The following is a 21,658-nucleotide window of genomic DNA, read 5'->3' as shown; positions in this document are numbered from 1 at the left end:
TACAATCTGAAATTTCACTTTATTGCCAGTGGGCAGCAGAAAAGTCTGCTTTAAAAATGCACCAATTATTACTGTTCATCAAATAATTGTTCTCAATGGCTGGTCTTTGCAAATTTAGAGGGTATTTTTGCCCATAATCCTAAGCACTCACAATGCGACTCTTGGCAACCCCATCAGGCACAGTAATCCAAGAAGGGATCTAGGAGTTTGGACCACCAACACCCTTCTTCTGCCTGGGCCCTGCAGCACTTCTTATAATGTGACAATTGGCTTCATACCATTTGCCATAACACGCTTAAAGAAAAGCTATCAGACAACTTCTGCCATGAAATGTTTTACTGCCTATCAAATATTGAGGAAAAAATATCCTCCATAAATAAATAAATAATAGCTAATATATGCTGAGTGCTCATTATGTACGAGGCACCAAACTAAGTACTTTACAGGGACTACCTCAATTAATCCTCATTAATTGTAGCCTAGAAGAAGGTACTATTATCGTTCCATTCTACAAGCAAGGATATTGAGGTCCAGCTAGAAGAAGTTACTATTGTTATCCCATTATACAAGCAAGGAAAACTGAGGCCCAGATGGCAAGTCTTGAGACCAGATCCAAACCCAGACCCTTTAACTCTAGACCCTTGTTCTTAAATCCTTAGGCATATTCCTTATCCTATCACAAAATCAGTTTCCCACACCAAAGACCAATGTTTGTTCTACTACAAAGCATCTTCAATTTATTTCTACTTAAGGAAAATAATATTGAATATGTTTCCTAAGTTAATATTCAAGTTAAGTCTATGCCCTGAGGGAATGAAGTCAAATAAAGAGTACAAGAAAACAATATCCTTTAAGGTGCAAAAGTTCAATTATCTTTGTTTATACAAAAGTTAGCCCATAGGCAGCATTACCCTGGAAAAAAATGAGCTCAGCACAGCTATCCAACAATTACCCTTTATTTACTGTTCTCACTCTCTGGGTCTTGAGATGCCATTTCAAGCCCTTTGCCTTCTGCATAAAAGCTATAGCATCTATACCACATTTATTGCTACATATATTTTATGATAAAAGCATAAAGATATGCATGGGTAATTTCCCAGCATGAACAGCTACATTGAGAAATGGTTGTAAAATTTAAGTCCTCTATTTGTCTGAGGAAAGAAAGGTATCTTATTTTTCATTTTATCTTATCCTTTTACCAAATCAATATTATGGATGATGGAGTAATATTTTCATCTTAATCTGATATTCCCCCAAGCCTATAGAAAAAAAAAGCTGAAATATTAAGAACACTTCTACATTTTTAATAAACTATGTTTCATAGTTTACAATAAGTTATTATGCCATTTTATAATTTTAAATTTGACAGTAATGTCACTTACACAAACTGCAAATATTTCTAATTAGATAAGAAATAATATAATAAAAATATATCAGCCCAGCATTGTGGCTCATGCCTGTAATCCCAGTACTTTGGGAGGCTGAGGTGGGTGGATCACTTGAGGCCAGGAGTTCGAGACCAGCCTAGCCAACATGGTGAAACCCTGTCTCTACTAAAAACACAAAAATAAATTAGCCGGGTGTGGTGGCATACACCTATAATCCCAGCTACTCAGGAGGCTGAGGCATGAGAATTGCTTGAACCCAGGAAGTGAAGGTTGCAGTGAGCTAAGACCACGCCACTGTACTCCAGGCTGGGCAACAAGTAAGACTCTGTCCCCCCACCAAAAAAAAAAGACAATAAAGAGATATTATTTAAATGATTGATAACTATTAATATTGTTTGGTTAAAAGAATTTGATTCATATAAGAAGAGCAAATGTGTTCCTATTATGAGAATTACCACTAAGACTTCAAAATTGAGTCCCAAGAGTCTTAAGTTCACCATAGAACTTTACTTGCTAACTGGGTTATTGACTAACAAATAATTCTATTTTCAATTTTTACATAAGCATGTTGTATATTTTATAAAGTGAAAACAAATTTCTCATATACAAACTCATGATTTTCATCATATAACTTTATACAATGTTATCGCATTATACATATTCCCCCTTCAAAGTTTGTTATAAATTTAACTCAAGTTGATTTATTTATTTGCATTATTTCTTGAATGCCCTTTACTCTTAAATTATGCTAAATATTGGCAATATGTTTTGTTGTGTAGAATTGTGAATTATATCAAAATCAATTGTATTTTCATATCTAGATATATTTTATTACAGAAATATGTCTATCACTTTACAGAGCCAGACAGTTAGAGGGACACTGGAAATCTCCTGGCTCTTCCAAGACCATTAATTACTCTTCTACCCTGTATAAGCTTAGCCTCCACTGGATGTCTCTGTCACACCACCAATTTCCTCCTTTCTTTGAGAACTCTGGAGAAACAGGTCACAGTTTGTCTCACTCCAACTCTACCAACACACTTGGAGACTCAAGTCCATGTGGAAGCCCCTCCTACAGCCTGGGCTTCTTTAATCCACTACCCTCCAGGCACCTACATCACTGATGCAACCCTGATATATTTTACCATTATCAGGACCCCCTGGGCTTCAATTCTTTTCTTACTATGTCCAGGGCCCACTAAGGATCATAAGAGATATAGAAGCTGACCACATCCTGCCACCTCCACTGCAAACACCCAAGTCACCATGATGCCTCTTTTCTGTAGGCTATGATAGATTAGACAACTAGGTAGAGTGCTTATTTTATTTTTTATTTCATTTTATTATTTTTTAAGACAGGGTCTTGCTCTGTCTCCCAAGCTGAAGTATAGTGGTGCAATCATGGCTCACTGCAACCTTCTTTTCTTTTTTTTAATTTCAATAGGTTTTTGGGGTACAGGTGGAGGAGTTTGGTTACATGGATAAGTTCTTTAGCGGTGACTTCTGAAATTTTGGTGCACCCATCACCCAAGCAGTGTGCACTGTACCCAGTGTAGTCTTTTATCCCTCACCCCCCTCCCACCCTTCCTCACGAGTCCCCAAAGTCCATCGTATCATTTTTATGTCTTTGCATCCTCATAGCTTAGCTCCCACTTATCAGTGAGAACATACGATGTTTGGTTTTCAATTCCTGAGTTACTTTACTTAGAAAAATGGTCTCCAATTCCATCTAGGTTGTTGCAAATGCCATTATTTTGTACCTTTTTATAGATGAGTCATATTCCATGGTATATATATGCATATACACCACATTTTCTTTACCCTCTCATTGATTGATGGACATTTGGGCTGCTTCCATATTTTTGCAATTGCAAATTGTGCTGCTATAAACACATGTGTGCAAGTGTCTTTTTCATATAATGACTTCTTTTCCTCTGGATAGATATCCAGTAGTGGGATTGCTGGATCAATGTAATCAAGGTAGTTTACATTCCCACCAGTAGTGTAAAAGTGCCCCCTTTTCACCGCATCCATGCCAACATCTTTTTTTTTTATTTTTTAATTATCGCCATTTTTGCAGGAGTAAAGTGGTATTACACTGTGGTTTTGATTTGCATTTCCCCGATAATTCGTGATGTTGAGCATTTTTTCATGTTTGTTCACCATTTGTATATCTACATTGAATAGAAGTGGTGAAAGTGGGCATCCTTGTCTTGTTCCAGCTCTTGGCGGGGAATGTTTTCAAGTTTTCCCCATTCAATATAATGTTGGCTGTGGGAAGACAGAGTGATTATTTTACAATCAAATCACACCTATCATAAAAACTCCTGTTTCAGAATAAATGCCTAACAGGCCCCAGAAGACCTGGCCTCGGTGATATCCTTTCCGATCACCCTCCGTATGCTCCACACATGCTGCCTCCTTGCTGCTATTCCTCTGACAACTGAGGCTCACCTCTACTTTACAGCTATTTCCTGGTCCTGGAATGTGTTTCTCCCAGATATCCACATGACTAACTCCTTCACTCTCTTCAAATTTTTGCTGAAATGCCACTTTTTCCCTGATTATCCAATTTAAAATTGCAGCCCTCTAGTATTTCCATCCCCCTCACTCTGCTCTATATATTTTTTCTAAACATTTAATACATCCTAACTTGTATCTGTTATTATGTTTGTTTATTTTCTATCTTTCCTGGCTGAAATGGGAACTATCAAGACAGGGATCTTTGTTTCATTCACCCATGCACCCAAGCACTTTAAACAGTGCTGGCACATTCAGGCTGCCCCATGATTGTTGGATGGATGAATGGACCTCCTACCACCTTCAGCCTTCCACTGTACCTGCTCAACCACGTGTCAGTGCTCCTCTACTTGTACTTTCTCCCTAGGCACTAGGAAAGGATGAAAACGAAAGCAGTCACACCATCATAGATACAAGTTTTACTATTAATTACATGTCTCCAATGTTAACCTTCTACCTGGTTTTTGGTTAATTACCTTTTCTATTTCCCACAAAAACTATTTCAAACTACATACGCACTTCCATTTCATGTCATCCCCTGTGCTGCGGCAGGGTGCATTGTCCCTATGCACATGGCTATTGAGTGTGGTCACCCCAAAAATTGAGTGTTCTGACAACAGGCAGAAGGAAGAACAAGATGCTGTCATGTGCTATATGCCACATAATAACCATGATAAATACAAATTAACATCTCATGATAAAGTAAAAGGTAAAAATAGATACATTATTGAGTTTTAAAATAACGTCTTAGATATTTTTTATAGTATCATTATTTTATCTTTCCTGTAAAACTAATTAATGTGGTCACTAACCATCATAGATAAAATTTTGTAGGGTCTTGAAAAAACAAACCATAAGACCTCAAAATACTGAAAATGTTATTTTTTAAACTAATTAGTTACATTGGATATTTAACAGGGTAAGTCATGCTTCCAAAAACTAAATATTTTGATACAAAAACAGCTATGAAAAAAGCCCTATCAAAAAAGCTGGCAAGTAATGTAATACATCAAGATACATTTCAACAAAATTTGTTAATAGAATTTATAATAGTAATAGGATAGTAATAATTTGTGATAAAATTATTACTCGATTTTACTGTAACTTTGTTCTTCACATAAAATAGACTTAAATGTATTCAAATGCTCCCTCAGTCTTTGTCTTTCCACCAGCCTCTTATAAATAGGGAAATACCCTACTTTCAATATTAAAACATTTTACTGCATAGAAATAATAATTTCATGACACGTGTTTGCAAAATATGTTAGTTGATGCCATTGGCAAAAAAAAAAAATCCCATATTCATATACTAAGTGCACAGGGCTAAACCAGAAAACAAAACAAAACACCCACGTGAATTTTACTTTTTACAGCATGCAAGTTTTATATATCATTATAAATATAATTCTTAAGCTTGTTCCACGGGGTAAAAATTTTTTTAAAGAATTCATAAATATTGAATTACAAAATGAGTGTCATACCACACAATGCTTACATTACAATTTTCTCTTGATATATATTTCCACACATTAATTAGAAAAATGCTATTTTAATTAAGCTGATTTTATTTTTTCCTAAAATATTTAGTATAAGAAATAAAAAATCATTTAAATACAATATATTTTGGATCTTAAAAAAATTAACTTTGCAGATTATTATTGCTTTTAAAAGCAAACATTTCTAAGATACATTGGTTCTCTTTTAAAAGAAGCTAATAATTGTTTATTTCTTTCCATGGATTGCAAAAGTTAACATTTTGCAAAAAAAAAAAAGTTAACATTTGGAAATATAAAATGAACTCAATTTAACTAATACTAAAAAAAAAAGATTATACACTTTGTCTATACCTTATACAGGATCACCATATTTTGTATGTTTGGTTTGGAAAAATTTTTACTCCCAAAATATCTAACAGACAACAGGCTGATCAAAAAGCATTCAGTTTACATTCATCCTCAGAGCCCTGCGGTGGGTATTTAATATTTCTCTGCTTATATAATAAATGTAAGGGACTGGAAGATACATTATCTCACTATCTGGGGAGGAGAGGAGAGTATCACACAAGAATGGGAGATCTCTGGGCCAGAGAGAATGATCTGAGAATGGTGGCTTCATGGATTGATGTTGGAGGGCTGAAAAAGACTTGCAAAAATAGAAATCAACATTCAATTTGAAATTATTGAAAGTATGTGGTCTTTAGACTTTGTCTTCCTCTATAATCATCATTTCATAAAAGTTATTTTACACATACATCATGAGTGGGTTGCATGTATATAATGTGTGTGTGTTTTGGGAACTGGAAATTGAGAAAAAATCATATACAGCTAATATGACAGGAAAGAGGCAGACAACAGCAAATTTTTTAAAAGCAAGGGAGCAGAGGTAGGAGTGACTATGTGACTGCAAGCCTTGGGATGTGCAGAAACTTCATGGGGAGCTTGGATTTCTATAGCACATAAAAAGAAATTCCAATTACTTTAGTTAAAACTTTAAGATGTAGAAATCCAATGTGATATCTGTACCTAGGACAGAAATTTTAAATACATACAAAATACAACATGGTATACATCCTCTAAGTGTGTACACATGTTGGTATGATTTATTCATAAGGGAAAATAAATAAAATACAAAATAAAGAATTGCATGTGAAGTGATATGCAGACACCCTAATAATCAGAGAGGACCACACATTTAGAAAACAAGATACAACATCATTATCAGTTCAGTAAAACTTTTAAAATTCTGACAATACTTAAGTGTTAGGAAAAATGTGAAAATACGACAATGCACACAAACCACTAGAGTGAGTTTCAATTGGTTTTGCTACTTAGAAGAGCAATTTTAGTAAATATCTAGTAAAGTAAACAAGTGCATAGCCTATAAACCACAATTGTGCTTCTATGTGTGAACCGTGGAGAAACAAGCACTCACAGAGATATGATCAAGAATGTTCACTGCAACATTTTAAGTGCAAAAGTAGGTTACAAATTATTAAAATATCCATCAACAGAAGAATGAATAAATGTCACATATTTATAAAAATGAATTTTATAAATCAAATTAAATGGATAAAAGGGATGGATAGATAGACACACAGATTAATCTCAAAAACATAACTAGTTGTAATCTCCCAAATGTCCTGTCCTTTACTCAACACATAAGTAGCGTTCAAGAGTCATTTCAATGATTCCCTCTGCATAAGATTAAAAGAATATAAGCATGGCTGTAGTCCCAGCTCAGGAGGCTGAGGTTGGAGGATTATTTGAGCAACAGAGTTTGAGCCCAGGGGTTTGAGAAATTGAATATCTTATTTTAAAAAGCAGGTGAATTTAGAATGAGAATATAAATATAATTTATGTATTTTCTTCCTTTATGCTAACAGATACTAGCTACTGTTAGGGAAGAAGGGAGGGAAGGAGAGAGAGAATCTCTTGTTTTATTTCACAAGTCTTCTTGCCAAGTATCATTCATTTATTCATGCAGTTCATTTAATTATATTTGCTGAGTATCTGCTCTGAGTTTCAAAAATTAAAAACAAATAGCAAAATGATAAATATCTGATTAAATGTCAATTCATCTAGCCAATAGATGAACAGTTCTTACATTGAAAAGATTTAACTGAAAGTGTGTTTAATATAAAATCAAGAACTGTTTCACCAGCTATAAGCAAATTACTGTGCTTGCAAGATGAGATTACCATAGCCATAGGTGATATTATCATAACTATCATCTGTCAGAATTAAAACAGCTAAAAGTTTACTTCTTAGAGTTTAAAAAAGAAACTTGGAAAAGTAATCCTGATCTTAGATCTATAGTTAATATTTTTCTACTATTGATATTATTTCATATGAAGCAAGTTTATTTCCAGCTGAAAAGTAATTTAAGCTCTTGCAACTTTTGTCTAGAACAGGAAAATTGCTTGGTTTCTCATAATTAATATAAGCCTGTTGACGCCGATTCAAAAGAAACAATTTTTAACATTGCAGAGATAAAGGACAGTTGAATAAAGACCAATTGCACTGACAGCTGCCGTATTAGACAACACACTGAACCATGCACTGCCTAAAACTGAACAAGGAAAAGAATGCAATCCCATTCAGAATGCCACTGACATAAACACTATCATGTGCCCCTTTATAGTTTAGAAATTAATAAACTAATAAATATGTCGGCATATTAGGAGTCTGAATGATCCAGTAAAAGTATAATGGATTTAACATTTTGACACTGTGTACAATCTAAGTACCTAATGATGCTGACACCCAGTAGGTGCTCAAAAGATATATTAAATGCATCAACAGAGGAATAAAAGAAAGGAAGAAGAAGGACGGAGGGAGGAGAGAGGAAAGGAATCTCTCTTTTTATTTCTGAACCATTTTCTTGCTAAGTACCATTCATTCATTCATTCCTTTATTCATATAGTTAATTTACTTACATTTGCTGTATATCTGCTCTCAGTGCTAGACATAGAAACAAGTCTCCCCAACACTACCAGCCTAGGCTGCCTGTTCTCTTAACCTTGATCAAGTAATTCTTAATGTTAAAAATAGCAATACGCCTTTATTCTTCCTAGGAAAAATTTTAAATATAGTCCATTTCTGTAAAGTATAGCTGAAGTGACTTAAATAAGATTAATGTACTCTATGCTTGATATTGTAACATTTATATAAATCTATTTGTCCTCATATTCATTAATATATTTGAATATTAACTATATCCTGTGTCTTTTGCTATATATATACATATATACTTTAGTTTTACAGTAGCAGCTATACGATAGCTATACACTTTACAGTAACCAGCATCTGTTAGCATAAAGGATAAAAATCCGTAAGTTATATTCATATTCTCAATTCACCTGCTTTTTAAATATATTTAATTTCAAGCATATTCCTACATTTCATTAAAAATAGCAATCATTTTTTAATAAATTCCTGAATCTAACATTTCAACCCCAGAGGACAGGCTTGCCAATCTTTCAAAAACATATAATCAAGGAATCAAAATATAATTAGCCAAGAGATGAAATCAAAAAAAAGTTAAATAATTTTTGTTCTAAATGTCAGTTATAGTCAGATTCTAGCAATAACATTTTTTTAGAATAATGCATTTCCAGTTATATATATAACTGGAAATTTTCCAGAATAAAGACTTAGTATCTACCATATATTTTAGAAATATATGAGCATAATGAAGTTGAAAGAAGTAAGAAAAGGTTCATTTCTAAGGAAAGATATAACATTTTAACCTTATCTTCCAAATATTAAAACAAAACACAAGCTTCCAAGTGTCCTCTAAAATATTATTTTTTATTTTTTGAAAGTCATGTTGAAATTTTTGCATAGTTACAAATTAGAAAACTAAATTTCATTATTTTATTTAAACAGAGATTTAAAAATTGAAAAATATATAACCTGGATAAGAGTTGCTTTTTTACAGAAGATGATTCTCCATCAATTTCCCCTATTTCTCCATGCATCACACCATACTGTCATGTATAAATAAACAAAATATTTATAACAAATATTTCCAAAATATTTTTAAAGCAGAAAATCTTATAGCAAAACCACCAATGGGAAACAAACTCTTGTATTATCCTGGGCTGTTCTGCTTTATTCATGAACATTACTAAGCCCCTGAAAATGAAGAACAGTTATTGTTTGCAGTGTGACAAAGCCAACATTCCTCCTTGCAAACAGCACTACTTATTTATGAACAGCAACTGACATAAGGATAGCAGTTTTCTTTTTCTGCCCTGTAAAATACTTCATGGATGATTGCCCTTAGAATATAGTGAAGTCCCAGGTCATAATCATGAGTCCTTCTAAAAACGGATTTTTGGCCAGGCATGGTGGCTTATGCCTATAATCCCAGCACTTCGGAAGACCAAAGTAGGTGGATGAGTTGAGCTCAGGAGTTTGAGACGAGATGGGGCAACAGGGCAAAACCCCATCTCTATAAAATATCAAAAATTAGCCAGGCAAGGTGCCATGAGCCTGTAGTCCTAGCTACTCGGGAGGCTGTAGTAGGAGAAACACTTTAGCCTGAGAAGTTGAGGCTGCAGTGAGCCATGTGATCACACCATTGCACTTTGGACTGGGCAACAGAGTGAGACCCTGTCTCAAAAATTAAAAATAATAGAAAAAATGAAAATAAATAATAAATAAAAGCAGATTTTTGTCTGTTTTGTTCATTTTAAGAAAATGTGGGCCGGGCATGGTGGCTCACACCTGTAATCCCAGCACTTTGGGAGGGCGAGGTGGGTAGATCATGAGGTTAGGAGTTCAAGACCAGCCTGGTCAACATGGTGAAACCCCGTCTCTACTAAAAATACAAAAATTAGCTGGGCGTGGTGGCACGCATCTGTAATCCCAGCTGCTGGGGAGGCTGAGGCAAGAGAATCACTTCAACCTGGGAGGCAGAGGTTGCAGTGAGCAGAGATCATGCCACTGCACTCTAGCCTGGGTGACAGAACAAGACTCCACCTCGGGGAAAACAAACAAACAAACAAACAGAAGAGCTGTCCTAGAGGCTAATTCTAGCCTAAATGGAATATACATAGGCAGTGGACTACAGAGCCCAGTGTGAATTTCACATAGGATAATCTTAGGTCTCTTCTAACAACAGCTGTCAGCATGGCTTCCTCTCTCCCTCACGCATTTTTAACCTCCCAGCCTTCATCTAACAATAGTGTGCCCTCTGCTAAATCCCCAGACCCAAGTGATCATCCTCACTGGCTGTATTCAAAAGATTGCTCTAAAAAATATGTTTCCGTGGGGTCCCATAAGGTCCATGAGGAAAGAGACCATACTACATCCCAGTCCAATGTCTTTTATAACCTACAATATAACTCGGAAAACAGATTAATATTGTTGAACTAGGAAATATAAATGAACTATTTGAAAACTAAAAAATCAAAATGTAGCAAATCTACTTAACATCATTTGAGAAGTTAATTGATTTCTCTATTAAATTTCTCTCAAGTAGACGTTTCCGAAAAAAATGTGTTGGCTGCTTCCTTCTTATAAAGATTTTATATTGTTTTCAGATATTTTAATTGCACAGAAATTAGATGGAGGGCATTTTACTTAATGATAAGGTAGCCTGCTCCTTTATGGTACAGCAAAGTGACCTCTTGTACTGCTTTTGGCATATATATTTAAGCTTGTTTTTATGGAAGTAAGCCTAAAGCTACTTATTCAATTCAATAAAAGTGGGTATTCTTATAAGGGAATTTGGTTCCAGAAAAGTTAGCCTTTAGGCAAATTTCTTTTAAATTTGTCTTCCCTTGCGCTTCTTAAATAAAACTTGACATCTACTAAGGAAGAAATTATAATTTATTATTAAAAAATCATATTTAAGAATGTCTCTATACTTTTTATAATTAATTTTTAAATAGCAAAACTCAACCTAATGAATAAAGCAGATATAATTTAGTAAACAGAAAACAAAGGTTTACATAAAATTAGCTGACACTTCAATAGAGACGATCTCCTTAACATATATTTCTACTACTGAGATGGTTATCACTAAGCTTTTAGCAGTATCACCAAAACTTTTCACCAGCCTCAAGCCATCTTAAAAGTCTAAATATTCCAGGTTTCCTAACCCTTTGAACGTAATGTGCTCTATCTTGATCACATATCCAAGATTCAATATGAATCCAGTTCACCTTTTTAAGCATATGACCACCTATCACAAACTCCATTCTGCTCAGACTGATATATTCACTGCGTGGCCTCCAAAATGTGTATTTCATATTGTACCTACTATCCTTTTCATTGGAAGAAAATATAATTTTCTGCAGATGGTTAACAGCTTCTAACTCAGCTAAATCACAAATCTTGGTTTAAAACGTATATCAGTAAATTTTCCTCCAACAATTTCACATGAATAAATCCTACAATAGAAATAAAGTTGTTTTGTAAGGCATCTAAAAAAGCAGCTAAATTTATAAAACCTTAAAATCTGACATTTCACGCTTTCTACAAAAAAGCATTAATTCATCATGAACTACACTTTAACTTAAATTTTATTCTGATTTATTGCATTTATTTTATTTAATAATTATCATTTTAAAAATTAAAGAGCTCTGTGATTTACTTATATATGTACACAAAGCAAATTATTCAAATAGATTGACATTAATGTACTTATTTAAAAGGAATACTAACAGAAGTTATATTCTGCATTGAACAAAGGTAATAATTTGAAAAGCTGTATAATCTAGATATTTTCATTCTAGTCATATACAGAATAGCTAATGCTTTATAAGAAGAAAAATAAATTAAGCTATTTTATTGTAGTAATAAGGAATTTTATAGAAGAGATGACCAAAATAAGAAAAAGATCATGTATTTTTCAGTGTGCCTTGTAATTTTATAATCCATTAATTTTATATCTGAACATATTGCTTGAATTAAGGTTGAGTTCTGGTCTTAACTGACCCTTAAACATCCAATTAACATTTCCTGTTTTACTATTTATCAGACTTGCTTGCACTTTGATATATTCCACTGGTGTTCTTATGAAAACCATATGAGATTATAGCAAGGAAATTTAAAGAGTATTTCTTCAAATAACAGGGGCCTGTTGGGGGGTGGGGACGCAAGGGGAGGGAGAGCATTAGGACAAATACCTAATGCATGCAGGGCTCAAAACCTAGATGACGGGCTGATGGGTGCAGCAAACCACCATGGCACATGTATACCTATGAAACAAACCTGCATGTTTTGCACATGTATCTCAGAATTTAAAGTAAAATTTTATATAAAATAAAATTATGAGACATCCAAAAAGAATTTTTAATAGATAAATCTATAATTACCCAGTAAAAAGCAATGAGATTTTATGTTATAGAACTTTTCCATGAAATCTAATAATTATGTCTGTTCATATTAAAGTACAGCTATGAGTCAGAATGTTGGCAGACCTGGAGGAACCCTATAGCAGTATATATTTCCAACGATCATTTCACTAACGTAACAGTCCAACTCAGTTTCCCCAATCCAACTCAGTATATACGCCCACAATGACCTCAGAAACAAGTTTTGAAGGTTAGAAAAAGTTAAAACCTCATTTTATACCAGAATATTATGTAAATACAAGGAAATAAACCCAGCCAAGTTTGCCAACGTAACTATCTTAGGCAAATTACATAACACGGCCAGTCCTTAGTTGCAGAATTCAAGATCCACTTACCTTGAAAAGTAGCCGCATTTCGAGATATTAGAAACTTTAATGTAGAGCTGGACGTTTGAAGAAACTGCTGCATATCCTGGCGAGCCGCAATCTGATATCTCTCCTCCATCTTCCTGGTGCAACATGTAGGCTTTTTGGATATGCAAACCTGAAGATCAGGTCCTGGAACACACAACATTTTTCAGAATGATTACCTGTTCGTTTAACAAGTATTACATATTATATATCAGGCGTTATGACCAGTCCTGCACACAAAGGACTATGTGAGGAATGGATTTGCTAGAGTACTTGCTATAAGAAAGTTTATCTATAGCTCATTAACACAATCATAAACAAAATATTCTAAACCATTAACTCTTTGCTCAAATATTACATTAACTTCTTGGTCAAATATTAAGTATCTCCACTCAATAGAAAGCAAATTAACTACTATGAAGTACAGAGCTCAATCAAGAAAAAGGTTTTGTTTTTGTGGGTTTTTTGCTTATTTTATCAATTCAGCCAAAATTGTTTGAAATAAATATGTTATAGATAATTATGTGGACTAAAAGAATTGCTTTTCATGGGGAAATGAAACTGAATTTTGAACATCACATAAAGGTCAAAAAACTTGACCTGATTTCTCAGCTGCCATCAGGCTCGTGCTGCTTGTGAAGTAGGCTATCTCTGCAATAATGACATGCTGGGAGATCAAGGCCCCCATGGGCCCAAGCTCAGCATCCAAGATTCCACTCACTATATAGCTGGCAAGAGACAATTCCCTCCTTTAAAAGCACTTTTTAGTTGTACAATCATGTTTAGAAGAATCCTGTGAAGATGTATATTGCATGAAATATAAAGTTATTAATATATGAAATGTAAGAGTTATGGTTACAAAAAAAACCTTTGCTAGTATCACTAAACTTTCATCCTTGTAGGGACCCAGGACAAGCACCTTTATGCACAGCAGATATGCTAGAGGACAGAGAGGAAAGATGTGGAGCACAAAGAGTTAGTGCCCAAAGAGGAAACCCTGATGGAGAGAGTTGATGTGAGCCCCAGGGCATTCCAAGGCTACTAGATTATATGTAAAGCTCAGGACAATTTTATTTACATAATGGCCTAATATGGTTATTTCCTTACTTTAGAATAACAAGAAGAACTGTGGCCCTTAATCTCTGTGAGTTTCACAGGTTCCACATTAGTTCTTCATCAACTAATTTTAGATCAGCAAAATAGGTGCATGCACACAGACATACACACAAGACGCATGCACATAACAACCACCTTTCAAGCCCTTCCTACTTTTTCACACAGAGTTGGCCTCAGGTCTCAAATTTCCAAAAGTTGGTTCTGGGTCAGATGAAAATATATGAAACCACTCTGAGCTTCCTATCAACATGGGACACCAAAATCTCTAACAATTTTGGCTGTAGTTTAAGTCAGACAAATAACAAATGACAGAATTTTGACACTTTACAAAGGCTAAGAAGCATAAAATATTCGTGTCACAGTAGGTAACATTTTGGCAATTGTTTTTCACTTATCTTACCTAAAGTTACATAAGAGCAAATTCTACTTCAAACAGTAAAATTATTTGAAAAAAAAAAAAAGCTATCTTCTCAGCTTTATTCCTAAATTGAAGGATTGAGGAATTAGCACCCAGAGAAAAGCAATAATAGAGATTGAGGAAAAGAACTAACGAAGAAATATTAAAGCATATAAACATATTTAGTGTAGGAAAGACTGCTGAGGAATAAAAAGAACAATAACAGCAGATCATAGCAAATATCTCTTTGGAATTTAAATACATAACACTGTTGTGTTAGACCAATTCCTAAACAAGGCCTGTGAAGGCCTCCAAGTTGTGATCCCTCCTTTCCTCCCTCCCTCTCCAGTCTCATCTCCGGAAACATTGGCCATTGTACTCTTCCCATCACACTCTGGCCTTATTTCAGCTCTCCGTGTTCACCAAGCTCTCTCTTGTCACAGAACCATTTTCCATGGTCTCCTCTCTGTCTCAGACACCCTTACCCTACCTGTTCTCATGCGCGCATGCAGCAAACCCTCAAAGATTGACTTATCTCTCCTTGGCACATTTCCATCAGTATCGCCTATAAGATAAGCTTAAATAATTTAGAGTTGGGTCACAGTGAAAAGGGAAAAGAGTTGACAGGAAATGTGTTCCCTAAGTTACTATATCAATCCAAAAGACAGACAAGATGAACAAAATCCTCAGGGAAAGAGCCATCTCTTACATTTTGTTCAGTATCAGCACAAAGGGCATAATAAGATGTTTGGGTGATATAAAGCCCAGGCTCCTATTGTAAATAGAACAGGCATCATAAGAAAACAAAGCTAGAGTGAACCCAGATACTATTATACATGGTAACTAGAGGTATCTGAAGATTTCAATGCCTGGCTTCGAGGAACATGGCATGATCCTAGAATTCTATGAGACAGCAAGAGTACACAACCCAGGCTCTGGAGTGACAGTCATGTTTCTAAACAGTAAAATCAAACTCCAGAAGAAACAGAGTACTAAAACAAAACTAAAAATAAAACAGTATGTGCCTCAATGAAGGAGACTTCAACCGGAATTGTGGGGATGTTTCTGAATTCTCACCCAGAAGCAGCAGTAGTGGTTAATACATCTTCCTTTCCATCTCTAGCATAAGACATTTACAGAAATCTACATGCCTGTATATTTCCAATATGTTAAATAGGAACATCAGGAGGTATTCTGGAAATATGGTGGCAGTGGCAGCATAGTTTTCACTATCTCCAAATCTCCACATAAAACCAGATAGAACTAGAAAACAAACCCCCAAAAAACAAAAACAAAATTAGATGACATGATATCCCCACAAACTTTAAAATACAAACAGAATGGGGAGAAACCAGCAATAGGCACAAGATCTTCACAGTATCAGAGCAGGGCACAGGGTAGAAGAAAGATGCAACAGAGGAATGTCTGAAGGATCTGAGATCAGGAGAACCCCAAAATAGTGAGCAGGAGTGACAGGAAAGCACAGCAACCCACTTGAGAACACAGTAGCTCCCCATTTAACCATGGTTCCACTTTCTATGCTTCCAGTTCCCCACAGTCACAGTCTGAAAATATTAAATGGGAAATTCCAGAACCAAAAATCTTATAAGATTTTGCCTGGGTGTGGTGGCTCATGCCTGTAATCCCAGCACTTTGGGAGGCCAAGGTGAGCAGATCACTTGAGGTCAGGAGTTCGAGACCAGCCTGGCCAACATGGTGAAACCCCATCTCTACTAAAACTACAAAAATTAGCTGTGCATGGTGGCATGTACCCATAATCCCAGCTACTCAGGAGACTGAGGCAGGAGAATCACTTGTAGCTCGGAGGTGAAGGTTGCTGTGAGCCGAGATCGTGCCACCGCCCTCGAGTCTGGGGGACAGAGCAAGACTCTGTCTCAAAACAAACAAATAAACAAACTGATAAGGCTTAAATTGCTTGCTGTTCTGAGTAGCACAATGAAATCTCATGCCTTCCTGATTCATCCCACCTGGGGTGTCGATCACCCCTTTGTCCAGGAGATCTCCGCTCTCTATGCATCCCACCAGTTAGCCACTTTCTAGCCTTCCTGGTAGTCAAGACGACACTGTCCCGGTATGGCAGTGTATGTGTTCAAGTAACCTTTATTTTACTTCAAAATGGCTCCAAAGCACAAGAGTAATAATACTAGCAATCTGGATTTGCCCAAAGTGCTTCGCTTAAGTGAAAAGGTGAAAGTCAGTTAAGAAAAGAAAAAATAACGATATGCTTAGTTTACTAAGATCTACATAAGAATGAATCTTCTATCCATGAAACCGTGAAGAAGGGAAAAATAATTTGTGCTAGTTTTGCCATCGCAACTCAAACTGAAAAGTTACAGCCACAGCACGTAAGTCCTTAGTTAAGATGGAAAAGGCATTCAATTTGTGGGTGGAAGACATGAACAGAAACATGTTCTGACTGACAGCAATTGGGTTTGGTTCCATCTGATGCTTCGGGGATCTACTGTGGGTCTTGAAACATGTCCCCTACAAGTAAAGCGGGGCTCCTACAGCAGCTGAAACTGGGAGAATTTTGTCCCCTCAATCATTAAATGTGTTCTATCGACCCATGATAGAAAAGAAGGAACAAGAGCAGTCCCCACCCCAGTAAACAATCAAACAGGTCCAGCAGGGCTCCTTTCCAGGACAGAACCACACACAGAAGAGAAATGCTGTAAGTGAAATCAAAATTCAACAGAACAGGGATTCAAGACACATAGAGAAAGTCTAGCCCAAAGTGCAAAGGAAAATAAATCCAGAAAATAACATAAAATGAGCTGCCATATTTTTAAACACTACACAAAATCAACAGAAGAGGAAGCTCTGCAATGTTATAGAAGCTATGCTGAAGCCTGTCTCAATAAAAATGTTCAGAAAAACAAACACTAACTTCATATAAAATGAACAACAAAAATATTGAGGTCGATACTCAGAGTTACTATAATAAAAAAGAGAATAAGAAACAGAATAATATCCCACAGACAAGAAAAAATATGCCGGAATGATATGCTCCCCCCAAAAAAGATAAAAAACTTACCCATACTATTTCAAAACAAGCTGAAAGACAATGACACAAAACATGAAAGAACAACATATGTCAGAATTTTAAAACTCAGATACGAGGTGATAGTACTCAGGATAAAAACTAAAGATAAAAGAAAATAATTCTAAATGAAGCCTTACTAGAAGGAACACAAGAGCCAATCACACAAACGTAATGCCTTAAGAGAAACAGAAAATGAAAAATAAAAATTTTGAAAAATCAAAAAGAATGAAGGAATTTGAAAGATAGTGACAACAAATACCAAAGTGAGATATTGATCATGTAAGCCCCTGAAGAAAAAAACAGGATAAATACTAAAAACTGTATTTTATGTCATCTGAAATTGTTGTGAGTCTAATATGGGATAAACAAATAAGCAATTTTGGAATGTTCTAATTCTATCCTCTAATTCCATCCTGTATTCTTGAAAATCCGGATCGTTAGTGTGGAAAAACGGAGATACAGACATGATAAAGAAGACGTTAAGTAAGACTCTGTAATCTTGAATTTGAATTACTAGTACCAATATGAACTCATAAAGAATTTTACCTTTAAAATGTATATAATTCCTACCTTCCCTGAAAAGACCCCAAAACAATGACTAATCAGATAGCAAAGGGCATTCCTCATGCCTGGATTATGGTCTTGAAGCATCATTTCCTCAAGAAGAAATCAGCGCTTCTTGAAGAAATGACTCATTCTTCTGGGGCAGAAAATCTGTCAGATGACAGTCTGACTAAAACATCTTACATAGCAGATAGCAAAGAAGCTATCAAATAACTACCAGGCCATATCAAAAGAACACAGAAGCTGTGTTAGTCTGCTTGGGCTACCATGACAAAATACTACAGACTGGAGCTTAAACAACAGAAATTTATTTTCTCATAGTTCTGGAGGCTGGAAGTTTAAATTCAGGGAGCCCACTGGGTTGGTCTCTCGTTGGCTTGCATCTGACCATCTTCTCTCTGTGCCCTCACATGGCCATTTCTCTGTGCATGCAGACTCCTGGTGTCCCTTCCTCTTCTTCTGATGACAACAGTCATGTTGGATTAAGGTCCTACCCTTGTGGCCTCATGTAACCTAAATTACCTGTTTAAAGGCCCCATCTCTAAATACAATCACATTGGGAGCTTTAATATAAATATTGGGGAGACATGATTTTGTTCATGAAAGAAGCCACCCTCAAAATGTTTGCAGTGGCCAAATATGAGACAATTCGAGTTTCAATAATAATTGTAATGGATTGCAACCAATCAAATATGCTTAAATCCATGGGACTGTATTGATTTTTTAAAGTTTGTCGGCTTTACAGGATGATGAGGGAAGATTATATTAATTTGGAAAATAGTAAATAAAAAGAAAGAAGCAAATAGGTATCCTTCCTTTTGGATATGAACTGTACCAGTAAATAATCAAACAGCAGATGGGAGAAGCCTCCCTTCATAATAAACAATAAGAGAAATAATAAAGTTTGAATGTCACCATTAATCTCCAAGGGACTGATGGATATAGGCATTAAGCAACAGTAGCTGCTAAAATCACAGAGACAACCAGACCTTAAGTGCCTCCTATAGTCCCTGCCAAATACCAACTAACGTCTTGCCAAAGGAATCAAACATGAGTCTGATCTTGTCTCTGAATCCAGCTGCCAAATTGGAAGAAACACAAAGCACTAAGGAACATTTTTGTATGTCACCATGAGTATGCAATCAGCAATATACAGACTGGAAAACTCTGAAAGCCAAATGGTCCAGATTCTCAACAGATACATAACGAAAAGAAAGAGATGGAGGGAGACCTGGTATGTTACAAGAGTTATACAAAATAAAGTTCTAGAGATCTGTTGCACAACACTGTGCTTATAGTTAGCAATACTATAACATGCACTTAAACGTTTATTAAGAGAGTAGATGTCATGTTCTATATTTTTATCACAATAAAAAGGAGAGACATAGAAAATATAACAAATGTTCTTTAAATGGGGCAACACATGGAAATGATAAAAACTACTTTTTAACAACAAAAAAGAAAATCATTATAAAAATAGTACAGTGGTGACTTTAGTGATAAGAAAATATTTTGTTAATAGGATGGGACTCATGGAAGGACTTTCAAGATACTGACAAAAGTTCAAGTTATCAACCTGGGTGGTAGTTACAAGGGTGTTCAAATTATAATAACTTATTAAGCCATATATTTGTGTGGCTTCCTGTATCTGTGCTTTATTTAATAATAAAAAATATCTTTAAGGTAGGATTGCTGGTTGATAACACACATTCTCCATTTATTTCAACATTTACCTCTCCTCTAGTGAACTTACAGGATTTTTATAATTGTAGCACATGTTAGCTTTGTTGATGGTAGACATAGAGAAGAGTCTTTGGTACCAATACATTGAGATCAAGATGTACTTATATTTACCAGAGTGGATGTTACACGTTATGAAATACCAAATGCTCACCAGATGAAAACAGGGCCTTGAAATTCACAATAGAAAAATGATAATTGGTAAACTTGCTTCTCCTACCTTTTTGGAGACTATCTTCTTTGTATACATCCAAGAACTGAGATGAGTTTTGGAAATGTTATAATGGCAGAAGGGTTTTGACTGAGACACAGGTAATCTTTCATCTATGTAGAATAAAAAATACTTAAGACCATTAATATAGAACAATCTGATGAGAGCTAGCCAGCCTCTGTGCCTCCTGCTGGAATATTCTTTGAAAATCCAGGAAAGCAAAGGTCCCAGGAAAGCAAAGCTTCCTCTCTTCTGCTGAAAATGAATTTGATGGTACAAAGGTGCAAGATTTGCAAATGCCATAGTCATTTTCAAGCTCAGAGTAAAGTCTGGATCCACCATAGGTTCTCCAATCACCTGCAATATAAAGAAATCTAGCCAATACAACAGCAACAGTATTTCCCAGGGTAATAGCATGCCAAACCATTCTACTTTCTTCTATGATTTATTCCACAATTCAAAGGGACTTTATACTTAAATGAAGGTCTGATAACACCTCTTTAATGACTACTCAAGTTCTCTGCCCTGAAGTGAAAATAAACCTTACATGTCCAAAAAACAAAAAGGGTCTGACTTGCAGTATGGCTACACTATCTTACAGATAGAAACCATTAACTCTGGCAAAATATAACAGACTTGAAAGCCCTACAGAGTGGACAAAAGAGGAAAGAGTCTGAAGAGGAGTCAATATTTGAAGGAAGGAAAAAAAGCAGGGGATTAGTTTTCTATCTCTGTGGCTTTTAGCCTGAGGATATTCCACGTACAAAGTGACTCAAATAGAAAACTCATAGTTTTTCTGGATTGAAGAACTAGGAGACAGAGGTTGGGGCAGAGTTTCTAGAAAGTGAAGGGGGAATACCAGGTAAGAGAGGGGCTGAGAGCAAGAACCCCAGTTTCTGTGTAAACTCTGCCCAACCTCTGGCTGACCCCTGAACCATACCTCATATAACTTGTGCAGTCTATAAGCAACCTAGCTCTTGGCAAGCTAAGGATGAAGGAACTGAATGAAAATTATAGTTGTTGCCCAAGAGACACAGTGACAGTTTGAGTCCAAACCAGTTAAATTACTCCTAAGACAAACATATCAAAACTCTAAAAAGGAATATAATAGAATCCAGAGTCAGAATAATATAACATCCACAGAATCCAAGGGGCAATCTAAAATTGCTGAACATATGAAGAGTTGATATAACATGACCCTATTCAAGAGATAAGCCAATAAATTAAGGCCAGCCCCAGATATTAGAATTAACAGAGAAAGGCTTCAAAGTAGCTATTACAACTATCTCCAATGAGGTAAAAGAACATAAACTCAGAATAAATTATAGGACAGAGATTCTCCACAGGAAAAAGAACAAAATGGAAATTCTGTAACTGAAAAATATAATATATGAAATAAAAAATTCACTGTATGAGCTTGAAAGCTGAGCAGAGTTGACAGA

At 35.5% G+C, this 21,658-nt stretch overlaps 1 protein-coding gene across 1 annotated transcript in view; it reads right to left on the bottom strand.

Moving 5' to 3' along the window:
• GPC5 (glypican 5) overlaps positions 1 to 21,658 on the bottom strand; it is a 1,465,923-nt gene that overhangs the window by 1,402,505 nt on the left and 41,760 nt on the right. Inside the window, exon 2 of the mRNA XM_019039972.4 lies at positions 13,110 to 13,271. Within this exon, the coding sequence (XP_018895517.3) occupies positions 13,110 to 13,271 (162 nt within the window). The remainder of the gene's footprint in view (positions 1 to 13,109; positions 13,272 to 21,658) is intronic.

Source organism: Gorilla gorilla, chromosome 14, assembly GCF_029281585.2.
Source record: "Gorilla gorilla gorilla isolate KB3781 chromosome 14, NHGRI_mGorGor1-v2.1_pri, whole genome shotgun sequence".
In the NCBI taxonomy this organism is placed as follows: domain Eukaryota; kingdom Metazoa; phylum Chordata; class Mammalia; order Primates; family Hominidae; genus Gorilla; species Gorilla gorilla.
The sequence above is the reverse complement of the archived record's forward strand: the minus strand, read 5'-3'. Positions and strand labels throughout refer to the sequence as shown.